Below are 21,451 nucleotides of genomic sequence, written 5' to 3'. Positions count from 1 at the left end.
TTATTTTTTTCAGACAGAGTCCCACTCTGTCACCCAGGCTGGAGTGCAGTGGCGTATTCTCAGCTCAGCAACCTCTGCCTCCTGGGTTCAAGCAATTCTCCTCCCTCAGCTTCCCAAGCAGCTGGGACTACAGGCACGTGCCACCACATCCGGCTAAGTTTTGTATTTTTAGTAGAGACAGGGTTTCACCATATGGGCCAGGCTGGTCTCGAACTCCTGACCTCAGGTGATCTGCCCGCCTTGGCCTCCCAAAGTGTTTGGGATTACAGGCATGAGCCACCACGCCCAGTCCCTGCTCTCTTCTTTCTTTTTTTTTTTTGTTGTTGTTTTTGTTTGGTTTTTTGAGATGAAGTCTTGCTCTGTCGCCCAGGCTGGAGTGTAATGGCCTCTCAAGTAGCTGGGATTATAGACGTGTGCCACCACACCTGGCTAGTTTTTATAATTTTAGTAGAGATGGGGTTTTGCCATGTTGGCCAGGCTGGTCTTGAACTCCTAACCTCAGGTGATTCTCCAGCCTTGGCCTCCCAAAGTGCTGGGATTACAGGTGTGAGCTACCTCGCCCAGCCCCTTGCTTCTCTTTTTAGGCTCCAGGGCAATGCAATGTTAAGCCCAGGCTCAGTCTGCTCTAGTGTGTGCACACGCAACGGCACCCACTGTGCCCTCACTTGGATGACCCTCCTTTGTCCCACAGGTAATTCCTACTGAGCCTTCAAGACCTGGCTGGGCAGTCACCTCCCTCCAGAAGCCTCCCCTGACACCATCGTCTCCCCTGCCTGGGTTGTGGACCCTCCTCTGAGCTTCCGTATAAAGTGAGTTTCTGAGGACATTTTGTACCTACGTTAGTAGCACGGTGCAGGGGTAAAGAACATGGACCCTAGAGTCAATCTACGGGGTTGGAATAGTGGCTGCTACACCTACTGGGTTATATGACAAATGACTCAACCCCACTGTAAAATGGGGCCATGATGCATAATGGTTGAGTGTAAGGAAACTAAATCCAGGGTGGCTAAATTTAAATATGCGGTGCTATTGCTAGCTGAGTGACCTTGGGCAAATAACTCAACATCCATATGCCTAGTTTCCTCATATGAAAACCAAAGATCATAATAGTACCCACCTCATTGGGTTGTTGTGAGGGTTCAATGTAAAGCATTTAGAATAGTGCCTGGTACATAGTAAGAGCTCATAAATATCAGCTCTAATCATCATGTGTCTGGATCCCACATTGGATGTCATACATGGTTGAATGAATGGAACGCATTGAATTGTATTGGATTGAAATGAATTAAAGTAAATTGAAATGAATTAAAATTGTGTCAGCTCTTGTTTGTCTGTCACTGAAGGCTCCTCTCTGGGCCAGCACCTTAAATGGTATAAGGGCTTCCCTCCCTAAGTCGTACTTGTCACTGCCATGGCCCCCAGGATGACTTCTCTTTGCTTCCAGTTAACTAGCCGTTCATATCAACCTAGGAACAAGCAAGCACTCAACCAGGCTCAAGCTTCAACTTTGTCTCAGGGACATTCTTCAAGGAGGCCCTGTCCATTATCAACAACCTATCAGCCCACTGAGATGCCTGAAACTCATTTCAATATTTTTAAAAAAGCAAAGTCACACCATTGTGGACATCTGTCTTATTTACAGTTGTGTCATCACAGTCTGGGAATATTTTTAGCTGAATATAAAATAACCATCATCCTACCCTCCCCTTCAGCCATACCTTCTGGTTCTGGATTTACAGACAGCATGCAGACTTCCCAGCCCCTAAGTGAGAAGAAAGCTGGGGTCGGTGGGGGTGGGGGTGGGGGGTAGCAACAGGCTGAAGCTTCCAAAAGAAAATTAGTATAGATATGAGCAAGAGAGCTGGGCACAGTGCTTCACACCTCTAATTCCAGCACTTTGGGAGACTGAGGCTGGAGGATCGCTTGTGTCCAGGAGTTTGAGACCAGTCTGGGAAACACAGGGAGACCCACATCTCTACCAAAAAAAAAAAAAAATGAGCCAGGCATGGTGGTGCCCTCCTGTGGTCCCAGCTTCTTGGGAGGCTGAGGTGGGAAGATTGCTTGAGACTAGGAGGTCAAGGCTGCAGTGAACCATGATCATGCCACTGCACTTCAGCCTGGGCAACAGAGTGAGACCCTGTCTCAAAAAGAAAGAAGAAATGAGCGAGAGGCCACAAAAAGGAAACAAAATCCGAAAACCCAACAACATGAAATTGCTTGCATAAGATAGCTGCACTTGTATCCCCTAAACCTATAAAAATAAAAAAATTCCTTGCCATTAAGGAGAGAGAAGGGGAAGCAGAGAAGCAGAGAATTATGAAGACCATTTGGCAGAGGGAATTTGAGGAACACCAAAGAGGACGCCTCTCACTGTGCTGAAAAATCAAGGCAGGCTTCACAGAAGAGGGCATGCCCAGGCTGCTTCTGAAGGAAAGCTTACATTGTTGGCTGAATTTCGGTGCAATCTACGGAAGAAGATGGGGGAATCTTTTTCCTTGGGATTTTGTAGAAAGGAACATCTGTGCCCCTGGAGAACCATAGGCCTCCCCCACCCCTGCCCCTGCTATTTGCTCCTGTGACCACTGTTCAAATGAACTCTCATCTTGATAGGACGCCACGAGCCCCTTTTGATCCTCTAAGGAAGCATCGTACTGGGTAAAAAAATAGAAGAAGAGAATGAGAGCTGCTTCCAGTGTTAGGGCGCAGAGGGGCAGGCAGCACCGGACAGACCGCGGGTACTTAGAGCTCATCCTGTGTCCGTCTCTGTGCAGGGGTTCCACCAGCACCAGGCATCACCCCTCTCTCCAACACCTACTTGAGGGCTTGAGGGAGCGATAGGGGAGACACCCGCCAAAGGCCTTATCTCAGGCTGCAAGGCTGGTTGTGCTGGCCTGTCTATGGAGTTAACACGGAAGCAGAGGGACTATGATGGGGAGGGGAGGAAATGTATGTTTTCCAATATTGTCATTCATTCAACAAGTTGCTGTGTTCCTGTTACAGGTTCCTGCTGTGCTCAGTTTGAAAGAGGGCATTCTATGCCTTTGACACCCAAACATAATCCTTCTTTACTCTGTACTTCAGTCATCTTCAGCATATCCTTGTAAGAAAAGCAAAGAACGGATCAATACTCCTATTTTATGAATAAGGAAACTGAAGCTCAGAAGAGGCTTTCTTTTTAAAACCTTACTACATGACAGAGAGGGCACCCAGTGAGCTCTTAACAACAATGTATTGAATGAGAATGAATGAAAGCAAAGAATGGAGCTGAGCCCTGGGGAGGATACAGATAGGACCCACGTAGAATTGACTCCTCATAGTTACACAGTTGAAATTACTTACATTTGAATTTGTATTTAAATCTGTGTGTTTCTACGCATTTTAAGTGGAGGTGGCAGAAGAGAAAGGAGATGTGGGTTTGGCTCTAGTAAAAACCTGGAGGGGATCCTGATCCAGCCTTAGGGTGCAGTTGCTCTACCTCTGGTCACCTCCTCACAGGGCAGCCCAGGACTCTGCCTGGGGCACTACAGTGCATTTGAGGAAGGCCACCAGCCTCAGCATCCCCATCCCTCAGTACTGGACAGTCTAGTCCCCTGGCATGAGCTTTAGGGGGCTTGGGACTTAGTTCTAACCCTGCAGCCAACTTCCCCTGTGCTCCCATCCATGTGCCTGGCAGAAGGTCTGGTACATGGTAAGTGTCAGGGAAGGAAGGAAGAGAGAAAGGGATGTAGGGAGGGAGGAAGGGATGAAAGAGGAAGAAAAGAAGGAAGGAATTGGAGTTTCCTCATTTTCTACAATGGCCCCAGCCACTGGCCACTGAGTGTAAACCGAATGTGTGGAGCCCCAGAGAATAAAGCCAGGGCCAGGAGCTGCAGGGAGGTGGAAGGTGGAAAGTGGATACTTTATTGACCATTACAGTTGTCCACTGAAATACTCATGAGGTAGTGAGCACCCTGTCACTAAAGGAATGCAGAAATGTCTTGAAAACAATTCCTATGTAGATCAGAGGAGATTTGAATCACCCAGTCGAATCCTGTCATTTTGTTTTTAGACCAAGAAACCAAGACCCAGAGAGGTCATACCTAAGGTCATCTAGTCACTTGGCATCGGTCACTTCTTGCTCAGTGCAGCTTTATTTACAGAAGGAAAAAACTGAGACTAACCTAAATGTCCACTAGCAGGGGGTTGGTTAAGAAAACTACAGGACATGAAACTTGCTACCAATATGATGGTTCTGAACATATGCAAGAAAAGCAAGAGGAAAACGCTTTTATCAAAACTGACACAGAGGATAGACTGTTTAGTGAAAAAGCAAGTTATATAACAGCATGTACAATATATTCCCACTCTTATAAAATAATATGTTAGCACACGCATAGAAAAAAGTTGGCTGCAAACCACTAAAACATTGGTTAATTTTGCTTTATACATTTTCAGAGCTACCTGTTATTAAGTACTTGCTAGGCACCATTCTAAGCACTTTACATATATGAACTTAGTTCATGACACTGGGATGGCTACTATTAGGTTTTTATTACAAATCAGTAAACTGAGGCACAGAAAAACTAAGTGACTTGCTCAAGGTCGCAGGGCTAGTAAGCAGTAGAGCTGGGATTTAAACCCAGGCAGCCTAACTTCAGGACCTGGGTGTTTGACCACTTAACTGTAGCCTAGATCAGGGGTCCCCAACCTTTTTGGCACCAGGGACGGGTTTTGTAGAAGACAAATTTTCCATGGACCGGGGTGAGGTTGGAGGGATGGTTTGGGGATGAAACTGTTCCACCTCAGATCATCAGGCATTAGTCAGATTCTCCTAAGGAGCACGCAACCTAGATCCCTCTCATGCGCGGTTCCCAATAGGGTTTGTGCCCCTATGAGAATCTAATGCCGCTGCTGATCTGACAGGAGGCGGAGCTCAGGCGGTAGTGCTCGCTGGCCTACCCCTCATGCTGTGCGGTCAGGTTCCTAACGGGCCACAGCCTGGGGGTTGGGGACCCCCAGCCTAGATTACTTCTAAGTCTTCTTCCAATTCTAAAAGTCTAGGAACATGGGCTTCTAAGCCCTCTGCTACCCCAACAGCAATTAAGGGGGAGGGTACCCCAATCCCCAGAGGTCAGAGGTCTCCATTCCTCTCACAATTGCCTCCTGGTTCTGATCTCTGCTCTATTTCTGGCAGTCAGTACTTCTTATAAACTGGGTTTCCTGAGAAGGAACTCCCCTGCGCAGTGGGATAAAGGGATGTGACCCCTGCTAACCTGGGCCCAGTACAAGCTCTGTAAACCAGGCAGCCAACTGCACCTACCTGCCCGAGGGCACCAGATGTCAGCAAGATGAACACTAAAGATTTCCAGGCAATGCCAACCCCCGGACCTGACGGGCATGTTTACCAGCTGGCAAACGGCGTGGGTGGTGGTTGGTTCCAAGGCACTCCAAATCCCTGTGTGTCCTGATCCTGCCCCAGTAAGGAAGCAGCAGGGACTGACTGCTTGACAAGAGGATCCTGCTCCTTGCAGAACAGAAATGCTTTCATTAAAAAAGGGAGGTATCCCTGCAGTTGGCCTCTCCCGACAGATTTGTCAAAAGCAGAGTTTTTGCTCTTCCCCTCTGACTCTTATAAAACGCCCCATTTTCTGACTACATTTCCTGATATTCTGTCTTTAAATCTTCAAGGCAGGTCACCTGCTACAGAAAGCACAAGGGATCTAGGATAGATAAGTCAAAAACCAAATACAGTAAAATGTTAATTGTTGATTCTAGCTGTGAGATGTATGGCTTTTCACCGTACAAGTCTTTCAACTTTTTTTGGTAGATGTTTGAAATTTTTCATAATAAAATGCTGGGAAAAAAGCACTCTGTGCACCTGCTGTTCTCTCTGTCTGAAACACTCCTCCTACCAGATACAGATGGCCTCCGACGTACGATGGTTTGACTTAACGCTTTTCAACTTTATGATGGCGCGAAAGCAACACACACGCAGTGGAAGCCGCGCTTACAGTTCCCATCCCACCACTCCGTCTTTCACTTTCCGTACAGTACTCAGTACATTACATGAGATATTCAATACTTTATCATAAAATAGGCTTTGTGTTAGATGATTTTGCCCAACTGTAGGCTAATGTAAGTGTTCTAAGCATGTTGAAGGTAGGTGACACTAAGCTATGATGTTCTGTAGATTAGGTGTATTAAATGCATTTTGACTTACAATATTTCCTACTTACCACGGCTTTATCAGGACATAACCCCATCGAAAGTCAAGGAACAACTGTACTGGCTTGCTCCCCACCTCACCTCCCTGGATCTGTACTCCACCATCCCCTTCTCAGGGAAGTTTTCCCTGACTGCCCTTTTTTGTTGTGTTTTTTTTTGAGACGAAGTTTTGCTCTTGTTGCCCAGGCTGGACTGCAATGACACAATCTCGGCTCACTGCAACCTCCACCTCCCAGGTTCAAGCGATTCTCCCGCCTCAGCTCCCGAGTAGCTGGGATTATAGGCACGCGATGCCACACCTGGCTAGTTTTTGTATTTTTAGTAGAGACAGGATTTCACCACGTTGGCCTGGCTGGTCTTGAACTCCTGACCTCAAGTGATCCACCTGCCTCGAACTCCCAAAGTGCTGGGATTATAAGTGTGAGCCACTGTGCCCGGCCTCTGACTGCCCTATTTAAAAGGACAGCATCAACTCCCCTTTCTTCTCCCCTTGACAAGGGTTCCTTGTGTTCCCCTTTTAGTTTCCTTCACAGCACTTACTAGCATCTGACGAAGTCTATATTTTTACTTGTGTATTTAGGGTTTTTTTTTTTTAGACAGAGTACTCTGTCACCCAGGCTGGAATGCAGTGGCACGATCTTGGCTCATTGCAACTTCTGCCTTTTAGGTTCAAGCGATTCTCCTTCCTCAGCCTCCCAAGTAGCTGGGACTACAGGCATGAGCCACCACACGTGGCTAATTTTTGTATTTTTAGTAGTGACAGGGTTTCACCATTTTGGCGAGGGTGGTCTCGAACTCCTGACCTCAGGTGACTTGCCCACCTTGGCCTCGCAAAGTACTGGGATTACAGGCGTGAGCCACTGCGTCTGGCCGTGTATTTGTTTATTATCTGCTTTCCCCTATGAGAATCTGAGCAACATGAAGACAGGGACTTTTGACTGCTGTGGTTGCTGTTGTATCCTCAGCACCAGGGAAGTCCATAGTAGGTGCTCAATAAATATTTGTTGGCTGAATAACAGCTACCATTTCTGGAATGCCAAGCACGGAACCAATCATTTTGCATATGTTATTTCATCAGATCTTCCTCTCAAGCCTGTGAGTGTAGGCATCATTACGCTTACAAAAGAGGAAACTGCTGCTCAGAGAGGTGGCGTGAGTACCCAAAGCCACACAGCTAATAAACGGCAGAGGTGGGACCTAACCCAGATCCATCTGACACCATGGCTTGTGTTGCTAATCACTTTGCAATTCTGCCTCCCAAGTTACTAAATCGCCCAATCTCAATTTCCTTATGAGTCAAGTAAAATGTACTCTGGTCTCCTCACAGGGTTATTACAAACGTGAAAATTTGTCAGCAGGCCTGGGAGCCTGAGTTACAGAAATGAAGCTGAGCAAGTGGTGCTATGACCACGGCGTGCTGGTCTGAGCAGCCAGGCTTCCTGCAGGTGTGGTGAATCAAGCCAGGGAGCCCACAGCTTTCACGTGTAATCATGACTTTTCTGTAAACACCGGACTCCCTGAGAATACCTGCCATGCCCTCCTACCTGAGTCAAGCTCAGTCACTGGCAGTGACCAATGAGGTAGGAGGTCCTCCGGTCCCTCCCTGGAAATGTGTCCACGCCAAGGGTGTGACCCTGCTCTGGGCACGTTTGGCTAAAGTGCAGCTAAGTCAGTCGTTCATTGATTTAACACACATGAGCTTTGGAGTTAGGCAACCTGGTTCAAATTCTGGCTTTGGAATGAGCTGTGTGACCTTGGGTAAAACAGTCAGTGTCTCTGTGCCTGTTTCCTCATCTGGAAAGGCAGAAAATCAGTGTCAATCTCACTGGGTTGTTGTGAAGATTCAACGAGGCAGTGCATAAAGTGTCAGATGTGTAGAAAGCACTCCATAAATGTTAGCAATTATGATTATCACACAAGCTTGGCAAGTTTACTGTAGAAACTTTGAAAATACAGATGCATAAAGCTAACATAAAATGTCCATTTCAGTCTCTCCAAAAACCAGCACTATGTTTTGAGTGTATATCCTTTCAGATGTTTTTCTATTCCTGTCGATTTAGGCCTTGTTTTTCTCCCTACAAAAATGGGATTACACAGCACATACTGTTTGGTAACTTGCTATTTTCATGAACTGTATATCATAAGCAGTTTCCAAGCCAGGAAGATCTTTCTACAACAATATAACATGGTGGTTAAAGAGCCCAGGCTCTGAAAGCAGACTGCCTGGATTTGAATTCCCAACTCTGTTACTATGTGACCTTAGGCAAGTGCCTTAACTCCTCTGTGCCACAGTGTCCTCATCTGTAATATGGTGCCAGTAATCTCTATCTCATAGGATTGTTGTGAGGATTAAAACAAAATGTATCTGATACTTGGAGTGGTGGCTGCCATAGTTAGTGCTGTGTATAATCATCCTCCATGCCACACTGACTTCCATGGTAAGGATATGTGATAAAGTGTTTGGTCAGTCCTCTTCCAAACTAGCCCTGTTCTAAACACTACAGCGAACATCTTCCATTAACATGGTTCTGGCCTGGTGTGGTGTCTCACGCCTGTAACCCCAGCACTTTGGGAGGCCAAGGCAGGTGGATCACCTAAGGTCAGGAGTTTGAGACCAGCCTGGCTAACATGGCAAAACCCCATTTCTACTAAAAACACAAAAATTATCCAGGCGTGGTGGCGTGTGCCTGTAGTCTCAGCTACTCTGGAGGCTGAGGCAGGAGAATCACTTGAACCCAGGAGGCGGAGATTGCAGTGAGCTGAGAATGCACCACTGCACTCCAGCCTGGGTGACAGAGCAAGACTCCATCTCAAAAAAAAAAAAAATAGGTTTCTCTAGGGGATACAGGTACATGTGTTAAGAGGTGGCCATCGTAATGTTTGGACTTTTCTGTGATTCTTATAGGGCAGGAACAAAGCTCAAGACAGCTAGTGGGCTTGCGGGGATTGAATGGGCTGACAGAGGTGGGAATACCATTTCCTTCTATGTGAAACAGGGTTTAATGATCTGGCCTCTAGAGCTGTTCTGGGCTCAGCTGAAGCCCAAGTGCAAATCCCTTCATCAGAAAGTCCCAGAAGGAGGGACAAGCCTAAATTCCTATGTAGGCCTTGGTCTTTTGAATGAGGGCAAATTACTTCCCTTCCTTGTTTCACTCATTTGTAAAATGGCCACTGCTGATCTCTGCTTCCTGACTGGTGAAGGTGTGGGGAGCTGGGGCCTTCTGGCAGGAGGCCCACTTCTGTGCCCTTAGAATCCCAAAGGGCCATTTCAGGACTCAGAGGAAAAAGGCTGGCACTTGGCTGGAGCCAAAAGGGCTTGTGCTAGAGTGGGTCATGGAAAAAAGAGCTGGGTCTGGAGGAGTGAAAGAGGAAGAGTATGGAGATGGGCAGTCCTGCTCTGGCCTGTCCTTGGGTCTTGGCAAGAAGGCCATTCCCATCATCTCACCCCAACTCTACCCATCAATAGCTATATACAGGCACCACAGCTTGCTCAGCTTGCGCTTTGAGCTAGATTGCTCTACCACACCTATTATGTGACCTTGTTTCCTCTCAGCCTCAGTTTTCTCATTTGTAAAATGGAGCTAGCACGATCTGCTTCTAAACATAGAACTAGAAGCACCACCTCCAGAGGAGATCTTGGCACAGGGTGGGCTGGTGACTCAACCAAGGACACTGGTGAGTTGCCATGTGAATTGGGATTGGAACTTAGACCTCCAGACCTTCAGATTGTTTGTCAGCCATCACCCTGAGATTTTCTCTGCCCTTTCTCTGCTTCCACATAGTCCTAGAGCTCAACAGTAACTCTCAGCCACAACCTCCATTGCTCCCAGCCACTCCGCACTTTTGCCACAGCATGAGATGCCCTGTCAGGGTCTATTTAATAGTAGGCTAGACAGTGAGCCTCAGAAAGCTGGCATGTGTCCCCAGTGCCTCTCATCTTTTCTTTGGCTTACTCATCTAACCATCCCACTTAGTCTCTGGCCCAGGTAATCTGGAACACTGCAGTTATGGGGATGAGGGATATTCAAGTCTGGGGTTCCCATGGAGGCTGGAGCCAGGACTTTACCATGTACCTGTTCCTGCGCTCCCCAACGCCTTTAAGCTTCCATTTTGATTTGGTTCCCACCTGTATCTTCCTCAGTGAACCAATCTGCCTTGGCAGCTGAAGGGTTTTTTCTACTGCTCCACACATAGCATTCTGTTCATATCCTTTCTCAATGATGGGCAGGCCTTGGTGAAACTTTGAGCTCACAGAGTTTGTTTTCTTGGCCACCCGGTGCCACTTGATCAATATACTGAAGTAGAGTTAAGGCATGAGAAACAAGTATACTGCTAACAGCAGTTACTTTCTGTTACCTACTGCTTGTCTGGCTCTGAAGGCTCATTGTCCTCCAAGCCTTAAAACAAACCTGAGTGGAAACAGACTCTGAGAGATTTAGTAACTTGTCCAAGCTGGTAAGTGGCCAAGCTAGAATTTCAGCCCTACTCTGAAAAAGCAAGTACTTTGGCCATTTTTCTGAACTGTATCTCTGCAGGGTATAGATTTGATCTCCAAGAAGCTTTTTGCCTAAGTGGATGGATAAGCCTTGCCTAAGAAACCACACACCAGAAGCGGCACTGACAGGGATACTGTGTTGGGGCAGAGGCAGGAAGGGGGAAAGATCGGTTGCAGTGGATTTAAGGATAGTGAGAAAAACGGTTTGCTTGCCTGGCGTAGCCTGGAAAAGGAGGGTGGGTCCCCACTGTGACCAGCTCTGGATGCCCTTCGAAACAGAACGGGTTTTCTCTTCCAGGCATTGGGAGATCTTTGAAGGTTTGTGAGCAGAAGAAAGTAACACAGAGTCATGATTGAGGACAACGCATTTGGTGTAAAGTTTCTCCCTGGGGTAGATGTTGATTAAGGGAGGGGTGATTACAGGCCAGAGAGAGTTCTGTGAATCCCAGGACAAAACAAAATGGCATCTACTTCCTGGGAAGTTTTTTTTTTTTTTTTTTTTTTTTGAGACAAAGTCTCGCTCTCCTGCCTCAGCCTCTCGAGGAGCTGGGACTACAGGTGCCCGCCACCACGCCCGGCTAATTTTTTGTATTTTTAGTAGAGATGGGGTTTCACCATGTTATCCAGGATGGCCTCCGATTTCCTGACCTCGTGATCTACCCGCCTCGGCCTCCCAAAGTGCTGGGATTACAGGCGTGAGCCACCGCGCCCAGCCCTTCCTGGGAAGTTTTAAAAATGCACTGGAAGACTAACTGCCCCATTGTCGTTGAGGGATTACACTGATAAAGCTACTGGATAGGACATTCTGCAATATTTTCAGAAATATTTATAAAAGCTGCATTAAAACATGTAAAAATGCTTATGTTAAAAACAGTATGACTACTATTCTAGTATGACCACTATTCTATTTAATAGCAATAATAACATTATCATCCATAGGGGAAAATTGGAAAACAAGCAAATACAATAAAATGTCAACTGTATTTGTGTTAATGTGATGAGACTCATTGGTGTTTTTTCCTTTTCGGCCACTTTCCTACATTTTCCCCAGTTTTCTCTAATGATAAACATTCTTCTTATTTCTCTTAAAAAAAAAAAAAAAAACACCATGCGGACTTTTCTAAGTGTTACTTTGCCATACGTACGTGGCAGGGGAGTTATAAGAAGTAAATGAGCAAATACACGCAAATTACCCAGCACGGTGCCTGGCATAAAATCGGCGCTCAATGAGTATGAAGCGTGAAGGGTCGCCGGCCCCGCGTCCCCGCCTTGGAGGAGCCCGGACCCGCCGAACAGGCTCCCGGTCCGGCCTGGCCCGGCCCGGCCCGGCCCGGCCCGGAGGCCGATGCTTCGCGGTAGTGCCCTCGCGGGTCCTGCGGACTCGGCGCCCGCGGGGCCCACAGCGCTGCCCAGCCTGTGGACGTGGAGCCCGGGCCGCACCGCCGAACACGCCCCGGGCATCTCTGCGCTACGTCGCGCGCCCCCACGGCTCCGCCCCGTGGCGTAACCCGGGGCGGGGCCGCCACCTCCGATTGGCCGGCGCGCTGTCACCACGTCGCGGGAAGCTGGCAGGGTGTGTGTCTGTGTGCGTGTGGGGTTTGCTTTGTCATTCGTACCCCCGGTGCGCGCTGACGCGGCCGGCCTGGCCGAGCTCTCCAGCATCCGCAGACGGGTCCCCGGCGCTGTTCCTGGGATGCTCCCTTACATAATGACGCGACTGGCTGAAGCGCACGTCAGCGCAGACACCGCACATGCCGCAAACCCGGGCCTTCCGATTTCATGCATTGCTAGACGAGAGCCTACAATACCATGCCGTACGGTATGCTCTAGTAGGGATTACAATACAATGAAACTCAACCCAATAATAATAAAGCATACCTTCGCAACAAGGCGTAATATAGGATATTATATTTATAGGGCCTATTTATAAGCCTCTATTTAAATCTTTTCTGATAGGCTCAGCCGGGGACCCAGACACCGTAATGATTGGCGCATTCTTCCGTCCTTCAAAGGGGCGGGTTCCAGAGTCAGTTTTGCCTCAGCGGGCCCTGGGATTGGCCGACAGCGGTTTACCGGTGGCTTCGATTGGCCTCCCGGGCCGTCCGTCGGAGCCGGGGAGGCGGGGCAGGCGGCTGGCTGGTGCTGGGCGGGCGGGCCCCGGAATTGTCATTTCTTTGTTTCCGAAGGCGGAGGAGGCTCTGAGCCCCCCCTCCCCGTGCTACCCCCTCCCCCCGGGTGCTGGCTCCATGTCTGTGTGACCGGCCTCAGGGGTAGAGTCCAGGCCCGACGCGGGGCGGGCCAGCGGCGGCGGCAGCTGAGGTGAGAGACGGCGGCGGCGGCGCGGGCACCCGGCCCCCCAGCGGGAGGATGAAGCGGCGGAACGCCGACTGCAGTAAGCTCCGCCGCCCCCTAAAGCGGAACCGGATCACCGAGGGCATTTACGGCAGGTGAGCGGCTGCACCCCCCACTCCGCGGGCGCGGGCCCTGCGGTCCCCCTCCAGCTCCGAGGGGCCTGGCCCCGTTATGTAACCCCGAGTAGGCCGCACGTCCGCGCCGGGGGCTCTCCTGAGGAGCGCTGGCCCCGGAGCCGCTGGCCGGCCCGCCGGGGGTCCGCCCCGGGGGCGCGGGGCGTGGCGAGGGCCGGGCGGGCAGGGCGCGGCGGGCTCTGGCTGAGGGAGCCGCCGCGCCGCCGTTGGAAGCGCCGGGCCCGCCGGGGGGAGGGGCGGAGAGCCCCCAACCAGCCCGGCGTTCCTCAGCATCCCGGTCGTGCCGCTGGGCCCGGAGGGCCGCTTCCGGGACCCCTGGCTGGCCGCCGAGCCCCCCGGTGGCCTGGGGGTTTGCCGACCGGAGCCAGGAGGCGCGTGGGCCACAGCGCGGGGGGGGGGTGGGGGAGGCTGACAAAGTTGAGAGCCCACTGTGGCCCCTCGTTCCCCCAAGCTGCCAGTAGACTGGCCTGGGGCCATGCTGTCACTTCTTTCACCTTCTGCTTCCCATATGGGATCTCAATCTTGGCACCCAGGGCTGAAGCTGATACACCCAAATCATGCCCTGTGGCCCTGCTCCAGACTCGGAAGGGTCTGATGACCAGTTTTTCAGCAAATATTGTTTTGACAGTTCCAAGCAGATAGCTTGCTTTGAACGTTTTTAAAAAGGGATTTTCTCCAAACTCTTTTTTTTTTTCATCCGCAAGAAAAGCAGTGTCCCTTTAAATAGAAATTGAATTCAGTCCACCGGTAGAGAAAGACAGCAGGTTCATGGGGCAACTTACTATCATAGCTTCCCCAAGTCGATTTGTGTACGACTGTTATTTTCTGGTTCTTCTCAGAATGTTACTTGTAAATGGTATTTGCCTTGATACAGATTTCGGTGGAGAAGTAATTAGTTTACAAAGAAGAATTCTCAGCATGTGGATGTAGGCTTAATTGAGTCCTCATGGTGTTTTACAATTAGCTCCTCTAGTTGTGGGATTTCAAGAAATATGTGAGGTAGCTGATGACACCCAAGTTGTCTTAACATAACTGTACACCTTGCACATGCTCTTGTTTACAGATGTGGAATGATTGCTTTCCACAAGCAGCTGACTGATGTAAACACTGGGGATTTTCTTCAAGTTTAAAAGCATTAAGGAATCAAAGTAAAAATTTCTTGGGTATATTCTTATAAAATGAGCCATAGAGCATAGGAGTAATTCATTCATTCAACAGTTATATATACTATGTGCCAGGAACATTTCTAATCAGTGAAGATAGAGCAGTGAGTAAAACAGACTCGAATCTATGCTGAATGAATCGAACTTGACCATTTTAACTTGAACTGTGAAAGCAAACAATTTTTTCTACACATAGATGGAGGAAAGGTCCCTTCAATTCACGTTACATACACTATACATTCTTGAATTAAAGAAAGTTTTTCCCCTTTGGCTATTGAAAAATATTTGACCAACTTAACATTAATGGTAACATAAAAATAGGAAAGGGATATTAAACCGAGTTGGTAGACTTAGCACAACTGTGGCATTTGAATAGCTGCTATTTACAGTAACATAAGATGATGTACCTCCATTTATAGCAAGAAGATTGAGAGTCCCATATTGTTTACGTGTTTTCTGCTGTATTTCAATTTCTCTGTACTTGAACCAATAGACCCAGTTTACAACCTGCGCCATAATAGCTACTCAGTGTGAATCGATGTGAAGAAGTGAATTCATTGTTTAATGAAGATTTATCATCTTACTGATGGCTTTTGAAATTTGAATTTTCTTACCCTAAAGGTTAATTGTAAATACTCTATGCAAGTTATTCAGAGGTTCATCTGCAAAATTTTAAAAACCGACAGTGCATTAGCCTTAAATCTTCTTATGTTTTTCTGTTTTGCATTCTTTAAGTTAAATGTTAATAAAAGACCTAAATGTATTTCTACCTGTCTTTCCTGGTTGGAGTATCATATATCAAATGAGCGTTTCAACTCACTTATCTGTTTCTTGGTTTATATTATGGAGTATTGGACTGAAGAACAAAAATTTTTTTTTTTTTTGCCCAATTCTGTTTTTAAAGAGATTTAGAAAAATTTCCTGTTATTTCTAAAGCAAACAGGATGAGTGGACTGGTTATAAACTAGAATGCTTGAGGATTCATGAATATCAAATTTCTGGTGATCATCAAATTTAAGTCTATGCTAAGTTGTTTTTCACACCATCTATTGCCCATTTTGTTTCTCAACAACGTGGGCAATTTTGGATTCATTAAACAGAGAGCCTTGTTTTTTTTCTGGGGCCGTGTTGACAGTTTTGATAACCACTGTCTACTGTTTCATAGCCAAACCTTTCATGGACTTACTATTTTCACGTTCTCAGTCTGTACAACTTTCTGAGCCTTGGCATAGGAAGGAGGCAGCTGTGGTGAAAAGCGCACTGGACTGCAGGAATCAGGAGACCCAGGATCAGACTCAAAATCCCAGCTCTGCTGCTTTAGGCAGACAGGGCATCCACAGCTTTGAGCCCCAGTTCTCCCACCTTCAAATGAGTTTTCAGGACTAAAGGAGATATGTACAGTTTGTGAAATGCTTTATAAATCCTAGTGTAGTTTACAGATACTATTTACCATGTTGTTGCTATCACAGTTTAACGTGTGGTTAATTTTTTAAGGAGGCAGGAAATACTGTAAGATTTGGTGCAACTGTAAACAAAAGTTGAGTAGCCAAAACAAAGGGTCAGTTGCTGTTTGGTCTTGCTTTAAAAAATCATGTTGTGGACTCACTTTTAAATCATGGGCTGCAGTCCAACAACTGTTACTAAGGTGACTGTCAAATGGTATCATTTATTGTGAGTATCATGGCTGTCTTGGAATTCTGTTTCGGGGTGAGATACAAGGAAAATTAATTTTAGACATTATGTTAATGTAATCTGCATTTATACATATAAAACATCATTTGAAAAGTGAAACATGCTATAGAAATATTTTAGTCCAGTTAATAATTAAAAATAGGAGAAAGGAAATAGGAATAGTGATCTTTTCATCTTACTAGGGGCTAAAGTTCGATGTAGTTTTAAAAAAATCTGACCCAGCCCAGAGCCTGACAGAGTCGACGTTCAGTGTTCAATAAATGTTGAGTGAGTAAATTAATAAATGAATATAAGCTAGTCCATTTCATTCATGAAGTGCCTACGTTGTTCAGGGAATTGTGGAGGATACAGGATAACACATGGCTCATTGTCTTCAAGAAGTTTACAGTCTAGTAGGCCGTAGTAATACCATCTTAAATTTGTACAGTGGTTTAGAGTTTCCAAAGAACTTTAAGTTCTGTTCAAGTAAAAATATTTCTGTTGTGCTAAATTTTAGCTTACTGTTTTAGTGGTTCATCTGACACATTAACAGCTGTATTTTGCTCTGTGCTATTTTATGATAAAGTAGACAGTTGCCACTATATGAGGGAGTCTTTTCTATCTCAAATGAGATAGATATGAAAGTACTTTAAAAATTATGAACATAAGTTATTAAGTACCTAACTCTTATATTTCTAAGGTCCTTTGGTTTTCTGGGCTGGGTTCTCTCCCTGTGTCTGCCTAGACACATGTGCACCAGACACTCCCGATAGTAATATCTCATTGCAGTCAGTGATTTTCCAGGTGAGGTGAGGTTAGGGTACTATGTAGTTTTTAAAAGCCTTAAGGGGATTCTGTATGGTTTACCCCTACCTCTCACCCTGCCATACTTTCCACTCCCTTCCCTCAGAGAATTACTGACTTTATAATACAAAAATGAGGAGATAAGATGTGGTAAGTAGAAGAAGGAGGCAGAAACATTTATGTTTAAAGTATACATATATTCCAAATCGCTACAGTTAAATGGTTATTTATGCAAGTAAATATAATACGAATTTTTAGTAAGGTATATGTTTTAAACTTCTGGGAATGATTTTATATCTGTGTTACTGGTGGCTGAAGGAAGTATCCTTTCACTGTGTATTTAAGACTGCTTCCTGTCTTCATGTACTGGATTCTGCTTGTAGTGCTGTGTGAAGCTTAGGCAGTGCAGTATTGTACCTGACTGTCATATTTTTGCAGTTTAATGCCTTAAAACTAGGACTAAGAACTCAGCACTGGTGTATATGTTATTATTTCCCATTTTTATTTCAGAGAAAAATTCTCTGGTCCTTGGGGCTCCTCAAAAGTGACTTTTTAAAGTGATTAAATTTTGCATTCTTCTCAACTTCCCAATTTCCTTTTTCAGACCCTTGTCTACATCTGATCTCCAGAGGTTTCATTTGACTGCTTTTTCTGCCTCCTTAATGATGTTTTCTAAGCCTAGTTTTAGACTCCTTTGGGCTATGCTTATTAAAGTCACTGCAGGCTGTCATGACCCTTGGCTGCCTTGATTGTACATGTGTTCTGCAACTGAAACCCCAGATACCTGTGTTGCAATCTCATAGCCTAAAAGCATTTTGGTAATCTTGGTAGGCTTTAACTTTAACAATCCTGGACCTGGCATGAAAGTGATAGATTCTGTATTGTTTTAGAGGAGTGTTGGGGAAGGAGAAATTGAAATGTTTTCACTAACCTATGCAGTGAAGTGTTTATTAGCTAAACTCTTCTATTTGTGGTTTTCACAAAATACACTTTAAAAATCGGCCACACTGGGATGAAAAAGCACTTTCCTCCAACTTTCATTATGATTCTTCCTGTCTGAGCAGTCTTGGCAGTTTAGTTTCATTAGGTGTTTTGAAAATCCCTTTAAATTGCTGCTGGGTTGAGGAGGGGAACAGGAGAGAACGTGATTCACTTCACATTATTTGCTTAAAAGCTTCCCGTTTTATCATTGATAGTCTCCTTTTTCTTCACATCGATTCCTCATGGCCTCTCTTGAACCTCACTAGATTTAGAGATTGATCTTAATGGTAGGTTTAACAAATAATTATTTACATTTTCTTACTAGTTATATGCTTGTATATATCTCATGGACCCAGTCCATGTTCTGTAAGCATTTATGTTCCTAGAATCTTTTTCTTTGGCCATTTCTCCCAGATCTCCCCACTGATATTGTTAACCCTTTGGGGTTTTATGTATATAAATGTGCACTTTGTTTTATCTGTTTCTAGGCTACCATCTTGTGGAGTTTGGAGGGCAAGTAGAAATTTCACAAACATAGTTAAGTGAAATACTGTAATTAGGTTACTTTTCTTCATAAAATTTAGTGTGCTCTTCAGATATACTGATTAGTTTATCCCCAGGCTTACTAGATTTGGGCATAATTATTTTACTTGGCTCTTTCTCAAGAATTAAGTCCAGAAGGAAAAGAAGTTGGCTGTCCAGCAAGCTGCATAAGTAGGATGGTACATACAACAGTAGATACACATATCCTTGTTAGTCTTTTTCCACTGTTCTTCAGATGCTTAAGTAGTGACTTTTCAAAGCCTCTCACCTTGCATCCTGGCAATGGAAGCTTGAAAAAAGTTAATCAACTTTTAGAGAATATTGAGGCTTTGTATCTTTAATTTGACATTTAACCGACATCAAATTGTCTCAGCTGATGAGCCTTCCAAGGCACTTGTCTTCCCTGGCCTTTGAAGACATTCATAGTACTGACCTTGATTGCTTTATATTTTTTTCTCTGCTGCCTTTAAGGATGATATGCCCACTTTGAGTCATGGGATTGTGGCACCAAAAATAATGTATCCCTCACCCCATCTCCTCTGTTGCCTTCTCTTTTTCAGAGCTTTTGCATTTAGTGATTAAAATGGTGCGACTACTCCACTTTCATATATCTGTTCATATCACTGATGCGTTTGAGCTGTTTAGGACCGATCTCCCACTCAGCACAGAGGAGTGGCTAGAAATAATCTCATTCTGTTTTTGAATCATATTGTTACGTTGTTCATCTTCAAAACACTTTTTTTTTTTTTTTTTGAGACAGGGTCTCATTCTGTCGCCCAGGCTGGAGTGCAGCAGCGAGATCACAACTCACTGTATCCTTCATCTCCTGGGTTCAAGAGATCCTTACACTTCAGCTGACCGAGTAGCTGGGACCAAAGGCATATACTACCATGCCTGGCTTTTTTTTTTTTTTTTTTTTTTTTTTTTGCGTTTTTGCGTTTTTATAAAGATGGAGTCTCGCCGTGTTGTATAGGCTGGTCTTGAACTCCTGGGCTCAAGTGAGCCACTCACCTTGACCTCTCAAAGTGCTGGGATTATAGGCATGAGCCACCTCACCCACCCAACACTTTTAAAAACCAAATAAATAGCTGAGTACTAAAATCAGTACTTTGCCTATCTTGTAGCAAGAACAGTTGAACATTAAAGAGAATGAATACTATGTTCATGTCCAAAGTAAGGATTCCTGTCTCAGAAAAGAGAGATACTGTCTGAGGCTTGAGTCGTCTTGCTCAGATGTAATAAGAATTTTTGGCCGGGTGTGATGGCTGTAACCCCAGCACTTTGGGAGGCTGAGGCAAGAGGATTGCTTGAGTCCAGGAGTTCAAGACTAGCCTAGGTAACATAGCGAGACCTCATCTCTACTAAAATTCAAAAAAATTAGCTGGGTGTGGTGTCACATTCCTGTAGTCCCAGCTACTTGGGAGGCTGAGGCGGGAGGATCACGTGAGCCCAGGAGTTTGAGGCTGCAGTGTGCCATGATCGTGTCACTACACTCCAGCCTGGGCAATAGAGCAAGACCCTGTGTCAAAAAAAAAGAGAATTGGCTGGGCGTGGTGGTTAATATAATCCCAAAGTGCTGATATTATAGGCGTGAGCCACCATAATCAGCCCCCAATTTAAAGGAAAAAAAAAATCTAGAATGGAAATCGCTAAAAAAGGTTTTCACGGTTTTGTAGTATAACATTTTTATAAAGGTCTGTATCGACCACAGAGATATCAAGGACAGGTATTGTAACCTAATGCAGGTGGTGAGTTTTAGAATTTCTGTTTCAAGAATACTTTTAACAGTGTGGAGTCTATGGGGTTGAGGAAGGGGAGGGGTGAAGAAGCATAGGCGGAGAGAGAAAACAACTCACAGGCTCTAAAAAAACCTATTAACATTATATAAACATTAGAAATTCATTTCATAAGGGAATCAAAATTATGCTTCATATAATTGATAGTAATAATCTGCTTAATCACACCTTACATTTCTATCTTACTTGTAACCTTTTCAAATGTTTTCATATTATCTCATTTTATCCTCACAAGTGTGAAATAGGCAGAGTAGTTATTGCCATTTTATAGGAAACAAACCTGAGGAATAGAGAACTAAAAAGCTGCAAGGCACTGTTGAAAGAGTACAGAAACAGAAGTTAGGAGACTGCAGAGAACAGTGTAAATTCTATGTGGAACTCTATGTTGCTGCTAAAATGGATAAGGGAAATTCTATATAAAGAAGTGGACATGACTGGGCCCCGTGGCTCACGCCTGTAATCCCAGCACTTTGGGAGGTCGAGGCAGGTGGATCACCTGAGGTCAGGAGTTCAAGACCAGCCTGGCCAACGTGGCGAAACCCCGTCTCTACTAAAAATATAAAAGTTAGCTGGGCGTGGTAGCATGCGCCTGTAATCCCAGCTACTTGGGAGACTTGGGAGAACTGCTTGAACCCAGGAGGCAGAGGTTGCAGTGAGTCGAGATTGTGCCACTGCACTGCAGCCTAGGCGACAGAGTGAGACTGTCTCAAGAAAAATAAAATAAAAAACTAAAAAAAAAAAGAAGTGGACATGTCAAACAGAAACCTGTTTTTGTTAAGAAAGAAACACATTTGTTTATATAGAAAAAGCAAACTATATTTATGAATTATATAACAGCAATCATCTTGAGGCAGGACTATAAGGGCTTTATATTACCTTTTCAATAACAAGTATGTGTTGCTTCTTTTTAACTTCTCATTTTGAAATAATTTTAGATTTAATTAAACAGAAAAGTCACAAAAATAGTACAAAGTACTTACACCTTAGTGAAAGGCATAAGATACCCTATTTATTTATTTGTTTATTTTTAAAGAAAAAAAATAGCCAGGCATGGTGGCTCTTGCCTGTCACCCTTGCTACTTGGGAGGCTGAGGTGGGAGGATCGCTTGAGCTCAGGAGTTGGAGGTTGCAGTGAGTTATGGTCACACCACTGCGCTACAGCCTAGGAGACAGAGTAAGACTCTGTCTCTGAAAAAAATAAACAAACAAAAAAGGGCATATTTCACACTGTTAGATTTGTCATTGCAGTGACCGCACATGTACGCGCGCGTGTGTGTGTGTAATTGACACTAGAAAGGTTCCCTTTGC

At 45.4% G+C, this 21,451-nt stretch overlaps 2 protein-coding genes across 5 annotated transcripts in view; one reads left to right on the top strand and one right to left on the bottom strand.

Annotated features, from left to right (window-relative positions):
* LOC117979948 (blood group Rh(CE) polypeptide) overlaps positions 1 to 3,260 on the bottom strand; it is a 128,174-nt gene extending 124,914 nt beyond the window's left edge. Inside the window, exon 1 of one of the 2 annotated variants that reach the window (XM_034958453.3) lies at positions 2,597 to 3,260. In XM_034958453.3, the coding sequence (XP_034814344.1) occupies positions 2,597 to 2,750 (154 nt within the window). In that variant the 5' untranslated portion in view covers positions 2,751 to 3,260. The remainder of the gene's footprint in view (positions 1 to 2,596) is intronic. The other variant, XM_055103876.2, reaches the window with a different exon arrangement.
* Positions 3,261 to 12,291: 9,031 nt separating this feature from the next.
* Positions 12,292 to 21,451, top strand: part of MACO1 (macoilin 1) — a 69,773-nt gene continuing 60,613 nt past the window's right edge. For 2 of the 3 annotated variants that reach the window (XM_003809477.7, XM_063593949.1), the window contains exon 1: positions 12,292 to 13,146. In XM_003809477.7, the coding sequence (XP_003809525.1) occupies positions 13,067 to 13,146 (80 nt within the window). In that variant the 5' untranslated portion in view covers positions 12,292 to 13,066. The remainder of the gene's footprint in view (positions 13,147 to 21,451) is intronic. The other variant, XM_034958487.3, reaches the window with a different exon arrangement.

Source organism: Pan paniscus, chromosome 1, assembly GCF_029289425.2.
Source record: "Pan paniscus chromosome 1, NHGRI_mPanPan1-v2.0_pri, whole genome shotgun sequence".
In the NCBI taxonomy this organism is placed as follows: Eukaryota; Metazoa; Chordata; class Mammalia; order Primates; family Hominidae; genus Pan; species Pan paniscus.
The sequence above is the reverse complement of the archived record's forward strand: the minus strand, read 5'-3'. Positions and strand labels throughout refer to the sequence as shown.